At 34.0% G+C, this 23,500-nt stretch overlaps 3 protein-coding genes and 1 pseudogene across 4 annotated transcripts; 2 read left to right on the forward strand and 2 right to left on the reverse strand.

Moving 5' to 3' along the window:
- The first annotated feature begins 816 nt into the window (after window positions 1–816).
- On the forward strand, window positions 817–5,055 carry LOC107920610 (maspardin). Its single transcript, XM_016850405.2, has 8 exons — window positions 817–1,037; window positions 1,811–1,936; window positions 2,355–2,453; window positions 2,745–2,887; window positions 3,360–3,468; window positions 3,935–4,042; window positions 4,304–4,444; window positions 4,549–5,055. Exons 1-8 carry the CDS (start codon window positions 966–968, stop codon window positions 4,954–4,956), a joined length of 1,206 nt encoding a protein of 401 aa, XP_016705894.1. The 5' UTR covers window positions 817–965; the 3' UTR covers window positions 4,957–5,055.
- A 124-nt stretch (window positions 5,056–5,179) lies between these two features.
- LOC107920611 (putative transferase At4g12130, mitochondrial) lies at window positions 5,180–7,176 on the reverse strand (annotated as a pseudogene).
- An 11,930-nt stretch (window positions 7,177–19,106) lies between these two features.
- Window positions 19,107–20,140, forward strand: LOC107920773 (uncharacterized). The gene is made up of 2 exons (XM_016850618.2): window positions 19,107–19,474; window positions 19,550–20,140. Exons 1-2 carry the CDS (start codon window positions 19,415–19,417, stop codon window positions 20,138–20,140), a joined length of 651 nt encoding a protein of 216 aa, XP_016706107.1. The 5' UTR covers window positions 19,107–19,414.
- A 90-nt stretch (window positions 20,141–20,230) lies between these two features.
- On the reverse strand, window positions 20,231–23,065 carry LOC107920772 (peptidyl-tRNA hydrolase ICT1, mitochondrial). Of its 2 annotated transcripts, none has more exons than XM_041090515.1 (7): window positions 22,420–23,065; window positions 22,029–22,140; window positions 21,852–21,934; window positions 21,056–21,120; window positions 20,937–20,970; window positions 20,703–20,773; window positions 20,231–20,597 (listed from the first exon to the last, which is right to left on the reverse strand). In XM_041090515.1, exons 1-7 carry the CDS (start codon window positions 22,528–22,530, stop codon window positions 20,507–20,509), a joined length of 567 nt encoding a protein of 188 aa, XP_040946449.1. In that variant the 5' UTR covers window positions 22,531–23,065; the 3' UTR covers window positions 20,231–20,506. The 2 variants fall into 2 exon arrangements, with proteins under 2 accessions (XP_040946449.1, XP_016706106.2); XM_016850617.2 differs by having other exon boundaries at window positions 22,029–22,088; window positions 22,420–23,046.
- Between the last annotated feature and the right edge of the window lie 435 nt (window positions 23,066–23,500).

The following is a 23,500-nucleotide window of genomic DNA, read 5'->3' on the forward strand; positions in this document are numbered from 1 at the left end:
CAACAAGCCAAGATCAGTCATCGTAGTCGATCAACTTTCAACTAAGTTGATCTTATTTGTTTTTATATAAAATAGATACCATTTTTAATGAGAAAGTCATTCAACCTATTGTGTCTCGCACGCTTAGCGGAAATATTCATAGTTTTTGTAGGGATTTTTGTCATGTTTGGGGTCATTGATTGTTGTTTTTTATTTGGTTTTTCTTACTTCACTAGAGTCTTTCGGCTTTCGTGAATGTATTACTCAATGTGTATCATTTATATGAATCACCTTCATAGATATATGAATCTTTTTTCTCAAAACAAGAAAATCGAAATTAAATTATAATTTTTACGATAGTAAAAATACAATTTCTCCATTTTAATAACTTATATCTTTAAATTTTTTAAAAGATTAAATCAAAATTTTATTATTTTTAGAGAGGTGAAAGTGAAATTTTACCATTATTAGTTTAAAATTTAAAATTTTTAAAGAGCTTAAATAAAAAAATTTTTATTTTAGGGCCCCTGCTGGACCGTAGTTATGCCCGGACCAAAATATATAAATTTAATACATGTAACAGATTAAACCAAAAATATAAGTACTAAATTAGAAAAAAAATGAGAAACTTAAGCATCAAATCATAGATTAAGCCAAGTGAAAAAAAAATTAAAGGAATAATAGGATGAGTTTAGATAGGAGATTGGGTGCGGTGCGGTAACTTTAACTTACTTTTTATCTCATGCTACTTTATTTAATTTTATCGCTACCACTATTTTTACAGTAATTACAAATTAACGCACAGTATATCTAATCCCACCCATAATTAGAAAGAACAGCTAATACTCAGAAAGTTAGAAAACAATAATAAAAGGGACAAATAAATAAATAAAAACGGAGGGATCGCCTATCGAATATCGATTTAATTGATTGATTCAAAACAACAGAATCGAATGGAATGAATGTAAGAGTCAGTGGATTCAACAATGAAAGGCGTCTACTCGGCGCCCGGAGATTATATCCACTTCAAGTCCCAAGTCCCTCTTCACAAGATCCCTGTAATTTATTTTTTTATTTCGTTTTTTGTAATTTTTATAAAATTTTGATCATGGGTTTAATGATTTACGCTTACTGTGGTACTGGGTATGTTTTTGTTTTAGCTATGGTCTATTGTGTGGTTGTCATGTTGGTGATAATTTCGATTGCGGAATTGCCAAGTGTTGTTCGAGCTGGTCCTATAATTTGTTTAATTCTATGTTTTACTTTTATAAATTTATAAGTCAAGCTGTTGTATTAATTTTGTTTCATCTGTGAATGTGCTTTTCTTTATTAAGCCACTGATCCATATGAACTTTGATTTCCCCATTGAGAAATTTTTTTTAAGGGATTTCAATTTGATATCTGAAGGGTTGGTTTTGGATTATGTAAATTATTGAATTTTTATCTGCCCAGGTTTACTAGTTGACATTGTTATTTCACTGGGGAAGAACGTATTTTTATTCTATGAGAAGTTATTAACCAGTTTGTAGTTGTCTGGTTTTCGTTAATGCTGCTGAAGTTTTGTTATTATTTTTAAACTTCTATGCTTATGATTTTGGATTCCTTATCTTCTCTATGGTGTAACTTGGCAGCTGTTTTTAAGTATATGGTTGGTCATATAAGGTACATTTTGATTTCTGATAAGTATTATGCTTTTTTTTCAAGTCTAGGATAGTTGACCAGTCCTTCTTGGTTTTTATATTGCTTAGCATGTGTCTCGAAAGGAGACACACAGCAAGTCTCTGCTATTACTTCTTATACTTATTTTTGAAGTTTCATATTGTTTTCACAGATTGGCACAAAGCAGTGGCGATATTATGATTTTGGTCCCAAAGTAGTTCCTCCACTTATATGTCTTCCTGGAACTGCTGGGACAGCGGATGTCTACTACAAACAGATCATGTCCTTGTCCATGAAGGTTGTAAGATATTTATTGTAATCTCTTTGATAAAATCTTGGTACTTTTTTTCCCCTTGTTTTAGTTCTTGGAAGAATTCCTTTGGGAGCTGAGATAGGCTGTTTTATCTCTCTAAACCCACAAGAACAATAGAAGGAAACCTTCATAGGCTATCAGTTCTTTTTTATGGCTGCTATATTTGTCTCCTTATTGCTTTTAGTATTAAGATATACTGGATGTTTTGTAGTTCTGTAATTCCTTATAACCACTGCCAGCCTGAAAGGCTCCCATTTCATTTGTTGGTTGGTGGAAACATTTTACTTGTTTCTTGTAGATGGATTTTCAAATAACTATATGGTCTCTTACCAAACATTATGTTTATGACGGTGACGTATTTTTACTTGTTTCGTCTAATAGTTTAAATTTCACAAATGTTTAGGGTTATCGGGTAATTTCTGTTGATATTCCATGTGTTTGGAATCATCAAGAGTGGATTCAAAGTTTCGAAAAGTTCTTGGATGCCATTGATGTTCACCATGTAAGAACTTATTTAATTTTATGGCATATCCTTCATTCCTTCCCTACCTACAGCATCTGTCTTTTTCCTTTTCTGCGGATATTTGATATTTATTATTCCTTTTATATCTTTCGGAATGAAGAATAGGCTGCCTACATAAAGTGACACAATATTTTACTCAATTACTTTCATAGTAAGTTCGTTTCATGGTTCTAAAATGGCAATCTTATCCCAATTTGCTGGTTTATGGCAGCAGCTGTTAATTTGAATTCTAGCATTTGCGTAGTAAACTGAGTAACATATCTTTTACAGATACATTTATATGGCACATCTCTTGGAGGCTTCCTAGCTCAACTTTTTGCCCAACATCGTCCTAGACGGGTTAAATCCTTAATTCTATCAAATACATTTTTGGAGACAAGCCGTTTTTCAGCGGCAATGCGTTGGGCACCTATGTATGTCTCTACTTTCTTCTTATCAACTCTAGGCTGGATTATATTATAGTTGTTTTATTTGTTGGATTGTGCATGCAGTGATCATTTTCATGAGGTTTGCCTCATAGCGTGCTTTAAATTTATTGGCATTTTGAAAACAAATAACTATTCATGTGCAGTTTGGTGTGGCATCGAGTAAAGGACAATTTTCCTTGCAATGAGTCAATTCCTGTAAATTGACCACCTGCTTTTACACGTGCATTTATTGGGTGAATGAAAAAGTGTATTCATTCTGCTTTCACATTCTTTTTTCTATATGAGCTAGTATTGCCTTGTGATATAGGTTTACCTATTGCTATACATAGGTGTATATTAACTATTAAGTTTAATCAATACTTTTCAGTTTCTGCTCAGTTTTTTCTCCTTTCATGATCTTTATTACTTGTTTCTTGTAAAAATGAGTGTTCCTAAAATATTACCTTGTCACATGCAGTGTTGGTTGGGCCCCATCTTTTTTGTTGAAACGATACATCTTAACAGGAATACATGATGGACCTCAAGAACCTTTCATCGCTGATTCTGTAGATTTCGTTGTTTCACAGGTAAGTTTCTAGGAACATAGACCATTTTTCTTTTTTGGTTTATTGTGACCGTCATTTTGTGTGAGGCACGTGTTGCTTTCATATAGTTTTCACATGAGATCTTGAAGCAATCTTGCATCAAGTTTATAAATGTACAATGCATTTTTGGTCTTCTGCTTGGTAGTTTATAAATGTACAATGCATTTCACATCCTCTTCTGCTGTTAGAATTGGTCATCCTGGCAAGAAAAAGTTCTTGTTTCCGTAAGCTAGATGTAATACTAGTACAGTTTTGCTAGATTTTTAACTTTGTTCTATCAATTTAGAAATGTAATCAGGTAAGGTGGATCTCACTCCGTGTATCATCTTTATGTTCAGTGAAATTCTGAACGCTTTTACTTTTCTATAGGCTATTGCCTTTTCGGTTAGAAGTCTGCATTATGTATCATGCTCTTGTGATCTGAGGCCATATATGACAATCATTTCAGGTCGAAACTCTCTCAAGAGATGACTTAGCATCCAGGTTGGCTTTCACAGTTGATAATGCTTCAGTTGGACCTCTTCTACTTTCAGATTCATTAATTACTATAATGGATGTAAGTTGTCCGAAACTCACTTTTCATGGGTTTGTACACAAACATATTTCAAGTATTCATGCTTTTATAGGAAACAAGGGTTATTTCCTACGTACATCATTAGCCTTTTTTTCCTTTAAAAGTGAAGGAAATATATATTGTAATTCCTTTTAAGTGTGATTTTATAATAATTTTTCGTTGAGTTCTTCATTGTTACTTGGATGCTTAAAATAAGCTTTAGCTGATGGCTCTATTATTAACATTGACTATGTGGTCTTGTAGACAAATGACTACTCTTCAATTCCTCAAGAACTCAAAGATCAGCTCGGTGAGAGGTATCCCGCTGCTAGGCGAGCTTATCTGAAAACAGGCGGGGATTTCCCATTTCTTTCCCGCCCAGATGAAGTTAACCTACATCTTCAGGTACATAACGTGTAATACTTAAATACATGACTTCTCTCATAATGTTTAGTACTGTCAGTATGTTCAGAAGCCTGTTATTTCTACTGGTGTGTTAAACATGGCAGCTGCACCTTAGACGAGTTGGAGTAGAAGCTAAGCCAGATTTGGTTCGAACCATCCCAAAAGATGGCTTTGGTGGGAGCCCCGGCAAAGAGAATGATGAAAAGAAGGATCATGATGACCAACCAAACGGCCATGGGGGCAATCCCGAAAGTACTTCCAAAGAAAGCCAGTCACCTCCGGCTCCTGAAAGTTCAGAATATCACGGCCTATATGATCAGCTACTCAGCAGTGCAAAAGTCATTTCCATAGGTCGCGAAGATTCAACATTGATGAAGGATCAACTCATTTTAGCCACCGGAGTCCTCCTTCAGTTGACTTGGGAGTTCTTTATCTTCTCATTGCTTCCCATTTATGTTTGCTCATTGTACATTACGGAAAATAATGTTTGGAAATTCAGAAAACTGGTGTAAAATAGAACATAACTTAGCAGTTTCTTTCTCATTGTTGTTGCTCACTGATTTTTCTCATGTATTTTTTAGCTATTTTAGTATTGTTAACTGAGTTGATAATTTTTAAGAGTTTATTGATCATGAAATCACGTGTAATATAATTACTTAATCCGAGGTTAGGGTTGTTGAATTTTTTATATTTAAACATTATTTTAATTCAATGAAATAGATTTGCATTTGCAAATGTTATACTTTCTTCTTGCCTTTATTCTATTTCTTGAAGTTACAGCTAAACTGAAATTCAAACAAAATGGCATCAAAGCTCTCTTCTAGAAGAATTTATAATCTATGAAACACGGACACATGGAGGAGCCCCTTGTTCCGGTGTCTCGTACCATGTGAACAGCCAAGCCAGGCCAAAAACCTGGTGAACTTATCAATGCATGAAAGGCAGTCTATGCGACTGCTGTATGTTGCTGATCTCGAAACCATTCTGAGGGCCACCATTCTGCTCTAATTGCTTCAACCTTTATATCTTCCTGTCCCAGTATTGTCAATGAATCAGACCCTTCGAAGGCTTCTTCTAGCCGCAAGACACCCATTCCACAAAAACCAAATGCAGTGGTCACACTCCCTGTTTTCTTACCGGAGGCAGTGTTAATCACCTCCGAACCAGCAGTAACTTTCCTTTCTACCTCTGAAATAACAGAAAGGTGTTAGCCGTGTTGTCACAAAGATAATTAACTTTGTCAAATCCTACCCGAGGGAGATTACCTTTTCCGTTATTATCAAGAAACTTTAAAGGAAGCAAACGTTTGCGAATAACCCCGTGGTGTGCACGAGCTATAAGCTCTTGCCCAACATAGCACCCTTTATCGAAGCTGATTGCACTTAGGCCTGCAAAAATTGTATTCAAGTGGAATTGCCTCCCCTAAACAACATAATAACAATGTCACAAACAGATGCAAACTATAAAATCGAAGTTGAAACATGCAAGAAATATTCGAGAAACTTAAGTATACCATTAGCAGCAAATCAAACAAGCACCTTTTGGAATTTCAGTTGAGCCTTCTGCAACACCCTTTTCTAATCTCCACAAAAGGTATTTCTCTTCATCCGTTTCTTTATCGGACTCAACTAAAGGTGCTGCAACAGAGAAAATAATACATATAAGCGACAAATAGGTAGCATGCATGAGTGGTGCGACTCTTACGAAACAATACATCTTAAAACTGATTGTTATCTCAAAGCCAATGACGAAAGTTCGGTGAACTCACGCGTGGTACCAGATGGGAAAATTCCCCTAAAACCGAGACAATCCAATCTAGGATCCTTAAACCATTGCCATCCAACATCATTTCCATGTGAAGCTGAATTGCCAGAACGATCGTCGCCACCCCTCCAACCAACTGAAGCTGCCACTGGTTCTTCAACGGATGGGGTCTTTTCAGACAGACCCCGACCATACCTCTGCCAGCAATAGAAGTCTTCCGCCACATTCTCAATATCAACTTTAGACCTCAACCGGTATCTGCAACATTAAGTAAATGCAACAAGCAATAACAGCAATTTTAGAGTTCCTATTACTGTAAAAGACAAGCACACATCACACTAGTTGGTATAATGATCAATGCCTTAAAAGATACAAGAACAGTTTAGATTTAATTCAACAAACAATATAGAATTCATGCTGATTGTGAGTTAAAAAAAAAACAAGAACATACTAATTACTTATCTTCTTTAAACAACAACAAAAAAATTGTTCTTTGAAAATCTAAATTCAATCAAAATTATAAATAAATAAACAATCTTTAAGAAAAACTAAAAATACCCACTTCTTAAGAGTAGCCAACAACTCATCCAAGACCGATCCATCAACATCGGCCAAAATCTCCACCGACCCATTCCTGTCCAGCTTCTCCTCCGGCCGGGATTGTCTATACAAGAAGAAGTCATACAAAAACCTTCCTTGAGGAGTCAAAAGAGCTGCATACATATGCGGAACTACGGGCGAGTTATCTTCATGTGGGGATTCACCGAACCTCCGTACATCGTTGGATAAAAGACCCTGAAGGAATTTGATGGTGTCGGGTCCCGAGAATCGTATTACGGACCGGGACTTTAACTGAGAGCAAAGAGGACCGGCATTTTGAAGTTGGTGAAGGTGACGATGGTGGATGAGAAGACAAGGCCTGAAACGGTTCATTTTGGAGTCGTTTTGGGATGAAGATTTGGTTTGTAATATTTGTTATAAGTTAGTATGTAGGTTCACACGTAGCCTTCGCTCAAGTTTTAGGATCGTGACATAAACACGTTTGGAGGGTTTTTTACCCAATTAGGATAGAAAAAAAAAATGTCAGAAAAAAAATTATCAAAATGGGTTACTTTTTCATTGGAGCCTATTTCGTAGGCGCCAATGAATAAAATAATAATAATTTTTTTAATAAAATATAAATTATACTTTTTCGGGTTAGTATATAACCCGTATAATACATAGTATTGGCGTCTATTTGGAAGGCTCCAATGGTGGTGCCTATTTGGGAGGCGCCAATGGTAGTGCCTATTTGGGAAGCGCCAATGGTGGTGCCTATGTAGCAGGCGCCAATGGTGGTGTCATATTAGAAGGCGCAAATGCTGTGATTTTTCTCTATAAATACCCCCAACACAGACATAAATTTGACTACAAAAATGGAAGAGAGAAGAAGGAAGGAAGCAGAAGAAAAGAAGGAAGGAAAAGAAGAAAAAAAGTAGGTATTTTGGTTTTTTTTAAAATAGAATGTAGAGTTTTGTTAGTAATTTTATTATTTGAAAGTTATTTTGCCATGTTATTAATTTTGTTAGTTTCTGAATGAAAAATTTTACATTAAAATTTTTATGTATTTTGTTTACATTTTGAAACTGTTTTAAGAAATTTGAAATTATTTTTTTACAGATCTAGTATTGAAAATGAAGAATCAGTTTTTTGTATGCGTTTATTTCGATTGAGAAATTTTAACAACAACTGTGGGATGTATATTTGAATGTCGCAAACAAGTAGCAATGAGATTTGATAGAAATATCTTGTTTGATGATATGAAGGAAAAAATTAGTGAAAAAATTTATAGACGTTGTGGGAGAAGGATATCAAAAGTTTTCTACAAGTTTCCAGTATCAACAGATCCAATAAAATTTACCGAAATGGAACTTGTAGACGATGAAGAGGTGGAAACAATGGTCGCTCTTTATTGTGGGACTTCGAGTAACAAAAATGCACCGATTCAGTTATTTGCTGAGTTAGCCAGTGTGGAGGCAACTGAATATCCCACTCCATTAGGTGAAGAAGATGGAGTTGAAGCGCCGTGTATGGTGGTTCCGGTATCATATGTTGATAGTCAATCACCTATACATGGGATAAATATTGATCTTAATGATGCAGCCGAGACTGATGTGGTTGGTGATGATGTATACTATAGTAGTGATCCTGTTGATTACGAAGTGGATAGTGAGAGTGATCCCGACGCAGACGAGGTCCCGGATGATATTGACGACGAAGGGGTGAATGAGGATGAAAATGTTAATGCGTCTTCAGTCGGAAACCAGATTCGTCGTATTGTGATACACAATAATCCTGGGGCACACATGTCTCGGATAGACCCCGATGCGGCACGGGCAGCTGAGTTTCCGGAGTACCCTGAAATACCACATGGTTACCGAATGGGCGTATATTCTGATCCAGATGAGTTGCGCGTGGGCCAGAGATTTGAAAGTAAGGAAGAATGTATGTTTGTAATTAAGCGGTATAGCATGAATATATCAGTAGATTACAAAGTCATCGAGTCTAAACCAACATTATATATTGGAGAGTGTTAGAGGTCGGCAGAAGGCTGCAATTGGCGGGTACGAGCTGCATTTATGCAGAAGTCGCAGATGTGGGAAATACGAAAATTTGTGGAGCCCCACACATGCACTTCAACACGTATGACAGAAGATCATCGAAAACTTGACTCCAAAACTATCTGTACATGCATCATGCCAATGGTGAAGGACATGCCGACCATTAAAGTTTCGGTACTGATTGCTGAAATACAAGCACGATTCCAGTATCGAGTATCATACCGGAAGGCATGGATAGCTAAACAGATGGCAATGGAGCAATTGTACGGAGATTTCGATGCATCGTACAATGAATTACAGGGATGGATAGCCGCCATGAGGGAACACGTACCGGGGACTGTAATTGAGTTGCAGACACGATCTTATGACGGTCCAAATGACCAACTACAATCGAGAAAAAGAATTTTCCATCGGATGTTCTGGACTTTTGATCAATGTATATGCGCATTTCCCCACTGCAAACCATTTGTGCAAGTAGATGGAACCTGGCTATATGGAAAATACACACAGATCTTACTTCTTGCGGTTGCTCAAGACGGCAATAGGAACGTACTCCCGATAGCATTTGCCATCGTCGATAAGGAGAACATGGAATCGTGGGAGTTCTTTCTTACCAACCTGTGAAGGTATGTGATTAGCAATGATAATATTTGCATCATTTCCGATAGAGGAAAAGGATTAATTGCAGCCATTAGGCGTTCTGGTGTACCATGGCGATCTGTTTACTACATCCGGCACATCGCGGCTAACTTCCAGCGATATTATAAGAATGTAGACTGGAAGAGACAAGTTGTGAGAATGGGTAAAGAATTACCTTATCTTTTAAATATAAGTTTTAATGTTTTAGAGCAATATTGTAACTTAAATTTTTTTTAATACATATGCAGCGTACGAGCTAGAGCCACACATTTTTCGCCAAAAAATGGCCCGGCTTGAGAGTGACATGGAGGGTCAAACCAACACATCTTCTCGGCAGTGGCTGGGGACCATGGAGCCGTGGCAATGGACTCAAAGTTTTGACGAGGGCTTTCGTTATGGTCAAATGACTACAAACTTAGTGGAGGGGATCAACACTGTGTTATTAAAAACATGGCATCTTCCAATTTCATCTGTCTTCTCGGCAACGTTCTTCAGGTTGGCTACCTTGATGCCAAGAATGGGTCAGCAACAAGTGAACCAGATGGAGGCGGGTCATGTCTTTGTCGAAGGCATTAGGGATGCAATGGTTGTAAACCGTTGAATGGCGAGGTCGATGACAGTAGAAGTATATTCATGACATAATGAAACGTTTCGAGTTACAGAGACCATCGGTCGTCGACCCAGTATACCACCTAGGTCCTACAGAGTTGATCTCTGAAATAGACGGTGCGATTGCAGAAGGTTTCAAACACTTCATTTTCCATGTGCACACGTCGTGGCAGCTTGTGCTAAAGTTGGGCTCAATGTAGAACAATTTATCGATGAAGTGTACACCATCGAACGCACGTTGCGTGTATGGGAAAACGAGTTCCCCGTGCTTCCTGACCTATTTGCTTGGGAGGTACCTCCGGCGACCTTCGAGCTAGTCCCAGACATAAGGTTGCGTAGAAACCTGAAAGGTCGTCCGCAATCATCCAGAATCCATAACGAAATGGACATTAGGGAGAAATCTGACGGCAATTTGTGTGGCGTATGCAGATTACCCTATCATAATCGGAGTAAATGCCCTCTTCGAAACTACCATGTTGGACAATCGTCTCAATCGAGTAGAAATTGATATGTACTTCATTACATAAATATGGTTTGAATCACAAAATTGTCTACAATTTATTGCAGTTATGGAGACATTTCTAAACCATTGTAATTTTATTTAGATAAGAACTATCATTACATAAATATGCGGTTGTTTATTACAAAACCCCTAAAATTGATGGTTTGATGGTGTGGTTCTAGGGGTATATTTTTGTGGAGCTCGACGCTCACGTTGTGGGCGATTATGATTATCAACATTCTCCTCGACAGTATGTCAGGGTGTCTGAAACATAGATGAATAATCATATGTCTGAAATGACATCGATGAACTTGATCTGGGAGGAGAGGAGTACGACGGTGGATATTGGCCGGAAGGAGCGGAGTACTGAGGTGGATACGAGGCCACGAAATAGTCATCGCCCCCTAATTCTGGATGATAAGAACTATCCCTAGAATGTGGTTCTGGGTCTGGCTCCGGCTCTGGCGCTGGCTCTGGGTCTGGCTCTGGCTCCGGTGCATGATGCAGATCTCGAAGGGGTTGCATAATTCGTGTCGTATACGGAGGGACTACAATCGACCGCCCACCAAACAGAAATGGTTTCCCTGTCTCACAGTACCACTGCATATACTCTATCGAGGGCTGCAAATCCGGAGCACGATCCATCTGAGGTACCCTCCCGAACCGGTTGTTCCATATCGTAATGTATTCTTCGTGCACTTCTTCCCAATTATCTCCATACCTCCCCTTCTTGTTCATCCTATGGATCTCCCCCAATTGTATTGGCAGTGTCGGGATATACTGTATGCAACCGAATTATCGAAGTACTCGATTGCCATGATACCACTCCACTACGTTAAAATTGATAATGGGTGCACTAATACACCATAGGTTTGAGTGGACGTGGGCAGATGATGGGATAACTGCCATAATTTCTGGAGTAGAATACGGCATCCAAATGAACTGCACAGTTAATAACGTTGTTATATTAACGCTGGTTGAGTGAGATAAAATAATAAAATTAAGTTTATATCCTAAAAATTTACCCCTCTCCAGCATGATTCTCAATCATTAGACGATACATCGGAACCGTCTGTGACTTCCCGATACTCGGATTACTACTCCACCTACGAAAACAAAAATGTTAGAATAATATAATATAGAAAAAGTCAACTAATTATTATAATGAGTAAAAATTCATCACCTATTAACGAGTGGAAATACATATGATTGATGCCTAATGGATGCCAAGAATGGCATCCGGTAAAGTGCCCATGACTGCAGCAGTATGAGGCATCCGCCCATGTCAACCGCAGAAGGAGCTGTTGTCCGACAAAGTTCGCGATACAGCATGGCTAAAACTGCGGACCCCCAACTATATGAACGAGTGTTATGCAAATTGGATAATAAGGGTAAGTACATCAAGTGGACCTTACTGCCGTTTGCATCCGGCATGAGTACACCTCCTATAAGGTGCATAATGTAAGCTCGAACAGCCTGCATCACCTCCCATTCATTAGCAGTACTTGGCAAATGCTCAAAATTGGCATGTAGCCATGAAAATCTCAAACTGGTAAATTTCCCCTGACTTGGCGAGCGTCCAAGTAATTCATTGCAAAGGGTAGCCGGCCTAAAGATTGAACTTACGCCCGTGACTGCATTCCCGTCTATGGGAAGCCCGAGCTGTAGTGCAACATCCTCTAGAGTGACGGTACACTCTCCGCACGGTAGATGAAATGTGTGGGTCTCCGAACGCATCGCTCGACTAAAGCGGAAATCAAGTCGTATCGCAGTTCAAAAGTCTGAATCAATGCCGCTGATCCGAACCCGGCTAACTCTAAGTATGGTATTAGGCATTCATCTGGCTGAAACCCTACACTATTAACACGGCTCCTCAATGCGCGGTACGGACCCAGACATTATTAAATTAGCAAAATAATTAATACAATATAATTTAATTCAACAAATAACATGAATATCAAAAACAAATTTTATTACCATCTCATTAATAGTACTTGATATGTGATTATTATTATTAATTAGAGAACCCATTTCCTACAAATCTGCAATAAAAAAATGAATTCAGTTAATTTGTTTCAAAAAATCAATAATTTCTGTTAAATAAATACAAAATCAAATAAAATTTATTTATATAGAAGTTACATTATATAAAAATTAAATTTGTTAACAACAACTATATGATTAAAAAAGTCAGTTATAATTAAACTTTTAATAAAATGATTTTTAATTTATTTATAATTAAACTTTTAATGAAATGATTTTTAATTTTTTTATAAACTTTATATGTTAAACTCACCAAATACTAAACTAAACACAACAACTTATAGCTTAATCCTAAATTACTAAACACAACAACTTATAGCTTAATCCTAAATTACTAATAAATTAAATTTAAAATAATTACAAACACAAAATATTGTGAATTTTTCCCAAATTACTAACAAATTAATTATAAAATAATTACAATATTCATACAAAAAATTACAATATTACAATATATCCCCACATTACAATATTCATACAAAATTACAATATTACAATATTCATACAAAAAATTGCAATATTCATACAAAATTATAATATTACAATATTCATACAACATTACAATATTCATAAAAAATTATAATATTCATGCAAAATTACAATATTACAATATTCATACAAAAAAATTGCAATATTCATACAAAATTATAATATTACAATATTCATACAAAAAAATATAATATTCATACAAAATTACAAAATTACAATATTCATACAAAAAATTGAAATATTCATACAAAACTATAATATTACAATATTCATACAAAAAATTTATAATATTCATACAAAATTACAATATTCATACAAAAAATTACTAATCCAAAACTATAAATACAAATTTAATTATAAAATAATTACAATATTCATACAACATTACAATATTCATAAAAAATTATAATATTCATACAAAAAATTTAAAATATTCATACAAAATTCTAATCTAAACTATAAACACTAAATATAGATAATTTATAATTAATAATTAATAAAAAATTCACAATATTTTCTAAAATATATCCTAAAAATTTCACAACCTATAAACCTTTTAAATTATAAACAAAATTATTTATTAAAAAAATACATTACCTTTTTTTTTTCTTTCTTCTTCTCCTTCTCTTCTTCTCCTTTCTCTCTTTTTTTTTCTCTACCATGTGGACTGATTTTGGGACCATTTACTATTACTTATAGCAAAAATAAAAGCTTATGAAGGGACAATTCACTAGCACCAGCAGCAGCATGCAGGGGGGCTGACACCCATTGGCACCTCTCCATCAGGCTCCTTCATTGGCGCCTACTCGAGAGGCGCCACCCGACCCGACCCGTATTTTAGATCCGTATTTTTTTCAAAAAAATATTAAAAAAATATAAAATTATATTTTATTAAAAAAATTATTATTATTTTATTCATTGGCGCCTACGAAATAGGTTCCAATGAAAAAGTAACCCATTTTGGTAAATTTTTTTTCTGACATACTATTTCAGTAATTTTTTTTTCTATCCTAATTAGGTAAAAAACCCCCACGTTTGGAGCAAGATGACTACGAAGTACACACACAACAGATGTTCGACGAATTTCCTGAATGAGATTTGGAAATGTTTGGATTTGGGGCAGATATTAGGGTAAAGTACATAGATGATAAGTTTTTGGAACCAAAAATAAAAAAAAATTACAATTTAGAAACTGTTGTTATATATTTTTATCATTTTATTCGTTCTTCCTTAATTTGTCATTAAATACCTTCATTTTAGTTGGCCACTAATTTTTTTTTGTTTAGATTCAAGTTTTTTTTTTCAAAAGAAGACTTGGGTTTTTACAAGAATTTGATTTATTCCTTATAAAATTTTAGTTTTTTTTTAAACTAAAATTAATTTTAAAAAATTAAGTGACCAAAATGAGTGTATTTAATGGTAAATTAACAACGAATTGATTAAAATGATAAATTTATGTAATGACGATAATTAAAATATGTGTAACGACAATGCTTAAATTGCAAATTTTTTAGGACCTCCCAAAAAAAATTTAGAAAATTGCAATCTTATCTCCCTATAAAATATCAAATTATAAATTAATATAAGAGAAAATTATGTTTTGGCCCTCTAAAATTGAAAAATATTCTATTTAATCCTTTCAAAAATGAAAAAAATCTATATTTGACATCTCAAAAAATTGTAATTCAATTTTAACCCTTCAAAAAAAAATTAGATTCACCCTTGTCAACTGTGTAATTTACCCATATATTATATTGTCACATCAACTAAGTTTATTTATTCAAACGTACATTGCATTTTATTTCAATATCGTAAAAAAATATTTTTTTTAAATAAGTTTAAAATGGAAGAGGATTTTTTTTTTAACTCATAGCCAAATTTGTATTTGAATAATTTGTTGTTAATGAGATGATCTTATTTGAATATCGAGGTCAGTTTTTAGGATTCTTTTTTGAATTCTTATACTTAGTTGATATAGATTCTAAACAGATATAGCATGACCTTAACATCTACAGGTGTTTGAACTACACAAATTCAAGATCGATGCTGGACAAATCAAGCATAGGCATCCTTATTATATTAGGAGTTGCACAAGTTGTGTAGCTTGGGTAAGTTCACCAAGTACGAGAGCTTAAGCAATTTAAGCAGCATGGCCTCTGCCTTAATCACGACGTCACAGATTTCTTCGTTCATCAAGTTGGCCAACTTTGGCAGCTTCACCACACACTTTCATGTTCTTCTTTCGATGCCATGAGCTTGCATGAATTCTTGGAAAGTGAGGAAGATCTTTCAGTCGATATAGATATGGATTACCGTAAGCCTTAAACCATTTGTTATAAATTGAGTTTGGTGCAAAATTATCATCTTCTACAACCTCTGAGATATGCCCAGGGCAATTGGCCCGAAACATACAACAAATTGCGCTCCTCTTTTCTCTGTATCCATAGCAAATCCAATTAGCATGATACTGATAAAAGGCATGTCATAATCGTAGACTTCCTTCCAATTGTATGTTCCAACTGTTAGGAAATTAGCTAAAGATCATGGGAGATATGTTGAATGAACTTTGTTAAACTTTTATGGCAGCATCACACCTCCAATCAATGGGAGGATGTAAGCTATAGCAAGACGCTCAATATTAAAAGGAGTTGGATGTTGTGGGAGCTGGTTGAAGTACCTCCTTAACCATGTAAAATTAATTTAAAAACCATTGGAGTTGAACTTATAGTCAGTGCCCTTCTGAACACTTCAACTAGTATAGTTGCCAAATTATTATCAAACTTTCCCGTTAATAGTAGCTCGTTGACTAAAAAACTCATCAATAACATTACATCTTTCAGCGTTATTATAGAGAAAAACGTATGGATCTCAAGTCTATTGTTCAATCTAAACAAAAATAAATGCTAAAACGAAAGTAAAATCTTCTAACTTGATTAACGTGATGAAAATTATCACCTTTTAAGTACTAATATCGAGTCGAAAATTCATTTTATTTTCAAGTTACTACGATATCAAGACACTAAATATCTTTCCATTATGGTTGCATGGTAAGCGACATCATGTTCCAATTTCAATAAGAAGCAACCATTATACAACTTTAAAAATCAAATGTAGAAAATTTAAGGAGTACAAGATAGTATAGAAGATGTATAAAGGATTTTAGGATTTTGTATAGAAAAGAAACAATTGGGATAAGACTTCTGACACCCACGACTAGTGAGGTTGTTTTAAATTTATGAGATTTTCTTTTATTTTAAAAGACCAATTAAGGTTTGGGAGTTTCTTTGAGTTTCTAAAGAAATCTCGACAATCATGAGTGTCGAGTAACTTTAAATATTTTAAAAAAAATTTCGATTCAAACTAAATCTTAATAGATCAGGTTAAATTTTTTAAAAATTTATACAAAGATTTCGACTCTTTTAAGTGTCCACAACAAAAAGACTAAAAGAGAGATGTTACATTAAATAAACTTTGACATTTATAAATACCGAAATATTCTCCAAAAACAATTTATTCTAGCATATTTAAATAAGAAATCCTTTCAACATTTGTGGTGATAAACATCAAATTTAGAAATATTATCCACAGAAACTCAAATCCAATAATTAAGAACATTTGACTTGGCAAAGCTTATTCAAGCAAGGTATTCAAAGCTAAATCGTTTAGTTTTTGGAGCTTAGTGAAATTCAGGCTTTATCCAATTCATGATCATTAAAATTCATTTTTTTTATACTTAATATCAACACTGAAAACGACCACATATTATATACTCAAATTCAACAGCTAATTTTTAATCTTTTTCTATAGTGACTTAGGTTGTGTTCTCCAATACTTCATAGATGAGCTTTTCTATTAAAAAGTATTTTTTCTTAAAAAATAATAAAGAACAGACGTCATTGTAGAAAATTTTTTAACTTATTTTACGTGCTTTTTCACAGATGAAAAAGTAAAAATTTTTAGCTTTTTTCAGCCCAAAAGTGCTTTTGGCTGATATTTTATTTTTTTAACCTTACTATTCCTTCTTCCAAATAGACGTTAGAAGACTCTTTTTCTTCCCTTTTCTCTTTTGTCTGAACTTTACTTTTTCCTCTGGTTCTTTGTTCCTCTTCTCCACCGGTGAGTTTATCTTTTTCTTCTCTTCTTCTTCTCTTTAATTGATCATTATGCTTTAGTATTTAGTTATTTTCTAATTGTTTGATTTTATGAAATATTTAATTATTATATTTAAATATTTAAATATAGTTTATATATTCTAATTAAATTTAATAAATAATTAATATTAATTACTTAGAATATTTAAAATTAATATTATATATTAAAATATTAACAATAAGTTATAATAAATTATTTTTTATATTTTTACTAAAATATCATAATATTAACTAATTTAAACATTATTTAAATACATATTTGTTACTTTATAATATTATGTCTAAAATGGACATTTTATTTCTTAAAAGCACTTTTTGACAGCAATGCTACAAACACTTAAATTTGTCAAAAGCATTTCTCAAAAGTACTTTTCCACAGCACTTTTTAAAAGCACTTTTTAAAAGCATTGCCAAACTAGCCCTTAATATTTGTCAAAAACTTAATCATTAAATTCATCGTTTCGCCTCCACTAGGGAACTAATTAAATTACATTAAATCATTTTAACAAATACTTAATATAAAAATAAATAAGGGATCAATATTATTTTTTACAAATTATATAAAAATAAAAAATGATATACTTTAATTTATAAAGTAATATTTTTTAATTATTATTTAATTAACACGTAAAATTAATTTAATTAAAACATACAATAATAACACATTGTTGATATGGTAGTATTAAATTAATTTATATAAAATTATTATTAATTTATGGAAGTTTTATTGCTTTGGGATGATTAAATTAAGTGAAGATGATTCAATAGATATGTTCTTTCTATTTATTTTGCGTGCCAAAAATAAAATCCAACATTCACACTACCAATAAATGGGCTGCCATCATCTTCACATCACGTTCACATGGAAGCAAAATCACATCCCTACATATGCCTTATTGCTATCTACCTACACCTTTTTTAATTATCAATCCAAACTCATAAAAATTTGATCCTCCGAAGATATAAATTATTAAAATTGTACAATTATATTTTAGCTTTTATACAAATAAACAACTTAATTTATCCCTCAAAAAATTTCTAGCTTCACCCGATCCAGATCCTAATGATTTGAACAAATAAATCAAAATGATATATACCTAAAATGGTTAAAACTTGAAATTGACCCTAACTCAAAATTAACTTAAATCTAAAATTGTTAAAATCTGAATTAACTCATCGAAGTAAAATATCTTTGTATATTTAAGTAGAAAACTTTGATTTGGCTTAGACAATTACTTTTACATGATGACATTCAATATTCTTTTATATATATAGAATAGTTTTACGCACTTTAAAATTTTTTATACTATTAATATTTTAATAATTCAATCGTCATATTTCAGGTTTCATTTATATAAATTATGCATGTCAAGTTTAGAGTAAATTAAAATTTTCTAACTATTTATTTTATATAAAAAAATTTCAACCGTTAAATATATATTAATATAGACGTTTTTTTTTAAATCAATATGAAAAAGATCATGAATAAATTCAAAAATTTTAATGCGTGATAAATACAAATATCAACCGTTGAATTACTAAAATATTAATCATAAAAAAAATAATTGAATGTATAGATAACACAGTGTGAAAGAACAACTTACTATATATACCGAAGTAGGTTATGGAATGATAATATGAAGAAAAGTTAGAAATCAATATAATGAAAATTATGCATGTAAAAGTACCTAGACAGCGGCTAATAAACATGAAAACAAACAGCAAGCAAGATTGTACGTATAAAACACTAATTAATCAATTGATAAATAGGCTAGCATTAACTTCAACTTTAAATATTTTTCTCAAAGTAGGCTAAGCCGCGTAAATGCTTCCCTTTCATCTCTTTTGAATAATCAATTTTAATTAACCCAAGTTGCCAAAAATCAAGGCCAAGCACCGAGTAATGTTGCTTTGAAATATCCGTTGATCATTTGGGTTATCTGCAATGAATGTACTATGGAAACAGACAATTCCAAAGGTCATGAAATAACCAGGTTGTTTCACATCAGTCATGGTGGAAACAATCTACACGTTGGGTTTGTCTTTGTCTTGTTTTGTTTTAAACGGCTCAACACGTATCAGTTTTGATAAAATTTTGTTTTGTCTCCAATATAAAACCTGATACCTTACTGTTCTTTTCATTTTCGGATTTATCTTGAAAATCGTTGAAGAAATGAAGCTGGCTTGGTGTCCCGAGACAGCAGCCAAGGCTTATATTGATACTGTTGAACTTGTAAGCATTTAATTTAAGCAATTTTCTGAAATTTTTTATTTCATTCATGCCTGGTTAATTGTTTTTGTTTTGCAGTGCGGTGTTTGTAATGATTCTGGTATAGCGGAGCTTGTTTCATCAATGGCTGCTGGGTGGAATGCGAGCTTCATTGTGGAGGCGTGGTCACACGGTGGAGGTACCGCGACAAGCATGGGTTTAACTGTTGCTTGTAGACATACAAATGGAAGACACGTATGTATAGTTCCTGATGAAAGATCGAGATTAGAATACGTTAAAGTCCCGGAAGTGGCCGGCATGTCACCGGAAGTGATTGTTGGCGAGCCTGAGGAGTTAATGAGTGGATTAAACGGCATAGATTTCCTGGTGGTGGATAGTCAGCAGAATCGCTTTTCCAGGGTATTAAAGCTAGCAAAGCTTAGTAACAAGGGGGCAGTTATGGTATGCAAGAACAATAATTCCAGAAGTGCCTCAAGTTTCAGTTGGAGAAATGTTGTCTATGATGGATCGCATTGGCTCATACGTTCCATCTTTCTTCCGGTAGGGGAAGGATTGGATATAGCACATGTAGGGAGCTGTGCTGGAAATTCGAGTTCAAGAGAAGGTAAAAGGAGGTGGATCAAGCTTGTCAATCGACGAACGGGGGATGAATTTGCCATACGAAAGTAAAATAATGTCCAATTACTCCTCTTGAAAAGGAGACCATTCATTTACTTGTTGAATTGTATTTAGATTCTTGATTCTTAACATGATGAGAGATTTTAGACCTTAGAACATTCATATTAACTTCATTGAATAAATCACTAATGGTTTCCATGCAAAAATTTTGGTGTAATGTCTATAACAATGATGTGTCTCGGTAGCCTATGTTGGATATATGGTTATATTACATCAAGAGATGGTAGCTCTTTTGCCTAACCATGAATAACTTTAAGGACAAAATACTCCTTCAGGCTCCATTCCAGCCGTCTACTTCTCGACTGAGATTCAATGATCTTCAGACACTATGAACTTGAAGAGTTGTGACACCACATTTTAGTCCCAACTGTCCCGGCTTCTTCGAAATGCTTTCTTGTCTGAAAGGACCTTCTTGCTTTTAAGGCGTTTTTGCTCCCCAATTGCAGCCCTGCAAGAAGCATGGAAACACAAAATAAATTCGCAATTGGCACAGGTATTGCCAAACAGGTAAAACAGCTGCGCATGTGCACTTGTAAATGCAATGAAATCATACATCTTTGCGATTTTCTTCTTTTGTTCTTCCGATGGAGGTGGTGGCACATAAGCAGCAGCATCAATGATTGCCTGTTTGGTTCAAGCAAAATGGACAAAAATATGATCAAGTCATCACCATATTCAGAAACCCAGCAAATCATACAACTGCCAATATCTCACACTACGTCCAATTCAATTGCATCTTTGATGGATAACAACCAAATGCTAGGCATTAGAAAGACTGTTTACGAACCTGTAGTTTTGCCAAAGCATCATCGATGTTTCCCCTGAACAAAGTTCAATTCAAATGAATACATACATAACGCACTAAAAGGAAACAGAACAACAAAAATAAACAGGAGCAAAACAAACTTTTGCGTCCTAGTCTTGGTTGATGATATCACGATTTCTCCATCCTTGTTTATACGGTTCTTTTCCTGTTCATAGTGAGTTTAGGTTATTGAAAATTGAGAATTCCTGGACATAACCAGATGAAAGGAAATCTAAACTGCAAGCAAATGTGAATTAGTACAATCGAGGTCATATCTCTGAAACTAACAAAGCACTGTTAGCACTCCAAATTCAAGCACTTTCATCCATGTTGATGCTGTTTACAGTTCATTTGCACTTTCGTCCGTATAGCGTGATTTTCTTCTTGCCACTTTTATGACCTCTGATCATATCGTCACGCTTTTTCTTCTACCTTACGCAAATTCCCAGCAGACTTAACCTAAAGTACCATTTAAGTTCCCTTAAACAATCCTGAACTAGCCACGGTCTTCACATAACTACTATTATGTTGGTTTAGCTATGATCTCAGCAAACAGTTCTAAATTATGACTGTATAAAAGCTAAATTGCTTGATGATAATACCCTAACTCCACGAACAGGACAAGCTATAAATAGAAGAGAAAGAAAAAGAAGAAGTAATAGTTGCTTGCTTCTGCTAGTCTTGGCAAAACATTGCTTAAAGCCTTCTCATTTACAGCCATGGCACGATACTTTGGAGCTTTTCTCGATTATGTGAGAATCAAGTATAAAATCACAGGGTTGTAAAAGTAAAATCAATGCACAAGTACAAATCAGCTTCATTTCAGTTCTTATCTCGAAGGCAAACGATTAGCAATATCATAAATTCTTTAAAAGATAATAGATGGCAGTGACAAACCATTTGCATAATCCTCTCTCTAATCCTGTCACTAAGCCAATAAGCCTGTTTTACATTGAACCGCATGTCCACCTTGGTGTTAACTGCACATGTAGCAACAAAAGTAAATCCACTATAAATCTTAGCAACAAGAGATGACCTAGATTCTCAAACATGAAGAAGATATATACAATATACCCTTGTTTACATTTTGACCACCAGGGCCACCACTCCTTGCAAAACTCACCGTAACATGATCTGTAAACAAGAATTCAGCACCATAAATGTTTTTTGGCTCTTTGTAACTGCCCTAAAATGAAAAATTGAAATTTTAGCCCCTCTAAAATCTAAAAAGTTACGAATTCATACATGATAAAATTGCAGTTCAACCTCTAGCTCCTAAAATGATAAAATTGTGATTTTAGCCTTTCTAAAGATTATAAAGTTTAAAGCTTACAATAAAAATAAATAAACTTCAGGTCCATTCAAATTTTAATTTAATTTCGGCCATCCAAAAAAAAAATCCCGACTTCTCCTCTGACAGAAATAAACCCTATAACAGTAAAGCATATCGAATATCATTAGTTACCCAAAGTGATTTGAGGAGTGAGCCCATTCCCGGCGGAGCTGGCTCGCTCTTCCGCTTCCTGAAGGAGCTGCTGCATTTGCGAGAGACGAGCGGAGACTTTTCTGTCGGCATCGGCGTCGGGTGCGGCGCAACGAATGGGACTACAACTGATTCCACGATTGGGCGTCAGTCGGATGATGGGGTTACGGGAACAGGGAAGAAGCGGCCGACCGGAGAATGAGATGAAAGATAACGGCGGGTGATGGAGGAGTTGTTTCATAATCATGTTAGCACTTGTCCTAATAACTGACATTTGGAACTCTAGAAATGGCACTTTTGTCTTTAAAAACTTGAGAGTTTGTGGTTCAAAATGTTTCTGCACAGCAGTTGTTTCTGGTTTGGGTTTTGTGGAATTTTGGGGTTCGGGTTTATTTTTTAGGAGTATTTGAGTGAACTCAGTGGCTTGGGTTGCTGCTTCTTTTTATGTGTGTTTTTCGTTTGACAAGGCACGTTGTCTTTTTTGGATTATATTTTTTTTATACTAGTATAGGTTTAAAAATTAAGATTAAGCAAAAAAAATTAAATTCGTTTTCTAAATACTAAATAGGTCGGACCTCGTGTAAATTTTTTATCTCGGGTCTGACTCAACTTACCCAAATTTATGAGAAAAAAATTACAATTTTGTTTTGCTATCATTTCACCATCATATTGCTACTATTTTAATTTGTTTCCAATTATAAATTTAGTTTATTTTCTCCTATGTGATTATCTAAATTCTTATATTTTTTAAATTTTTAAATTTTAATCTTAAATTTATAAAAATAATAAATTATAAAAGGTTTGATGCATCAAATTTTAAAAATAACATAAATTTATTTAATAAATTTAATAATTATTATTTGATGAAAATCGAACTGAAATTTTAGTATTTAAAAATAAAAGAATTTTAAAAAATAAATAAAAATACAAGAATTAAATTACGAATTTAACCAAAACGAAGGGCAAATTGCAATACCTTAAGTGCCAAAATTCAAACATTTACATGTTCCAATACGTGAGCTAATGTACCGATACCTCATATGCGGTATTAGATTCAAGAGTT

The sequence above is a fragment of the Gossypium hirsutum genome, chromosome D03 (assembly GCF_007990345.1).
Source record: "Gossypium hirsutum isolate 1008001.06 chromosome D03, Gossypium_hirsutum_v2.1, whole genome shotgun sequence".
In the NCBI taxonomy this organism is placed as follows: Eukaryota; Viridiplantae; Streptophyta; class Magnoliopsida; order Malvales; family Malvaceae; genus Gossypium; species Gossypium hirsutum.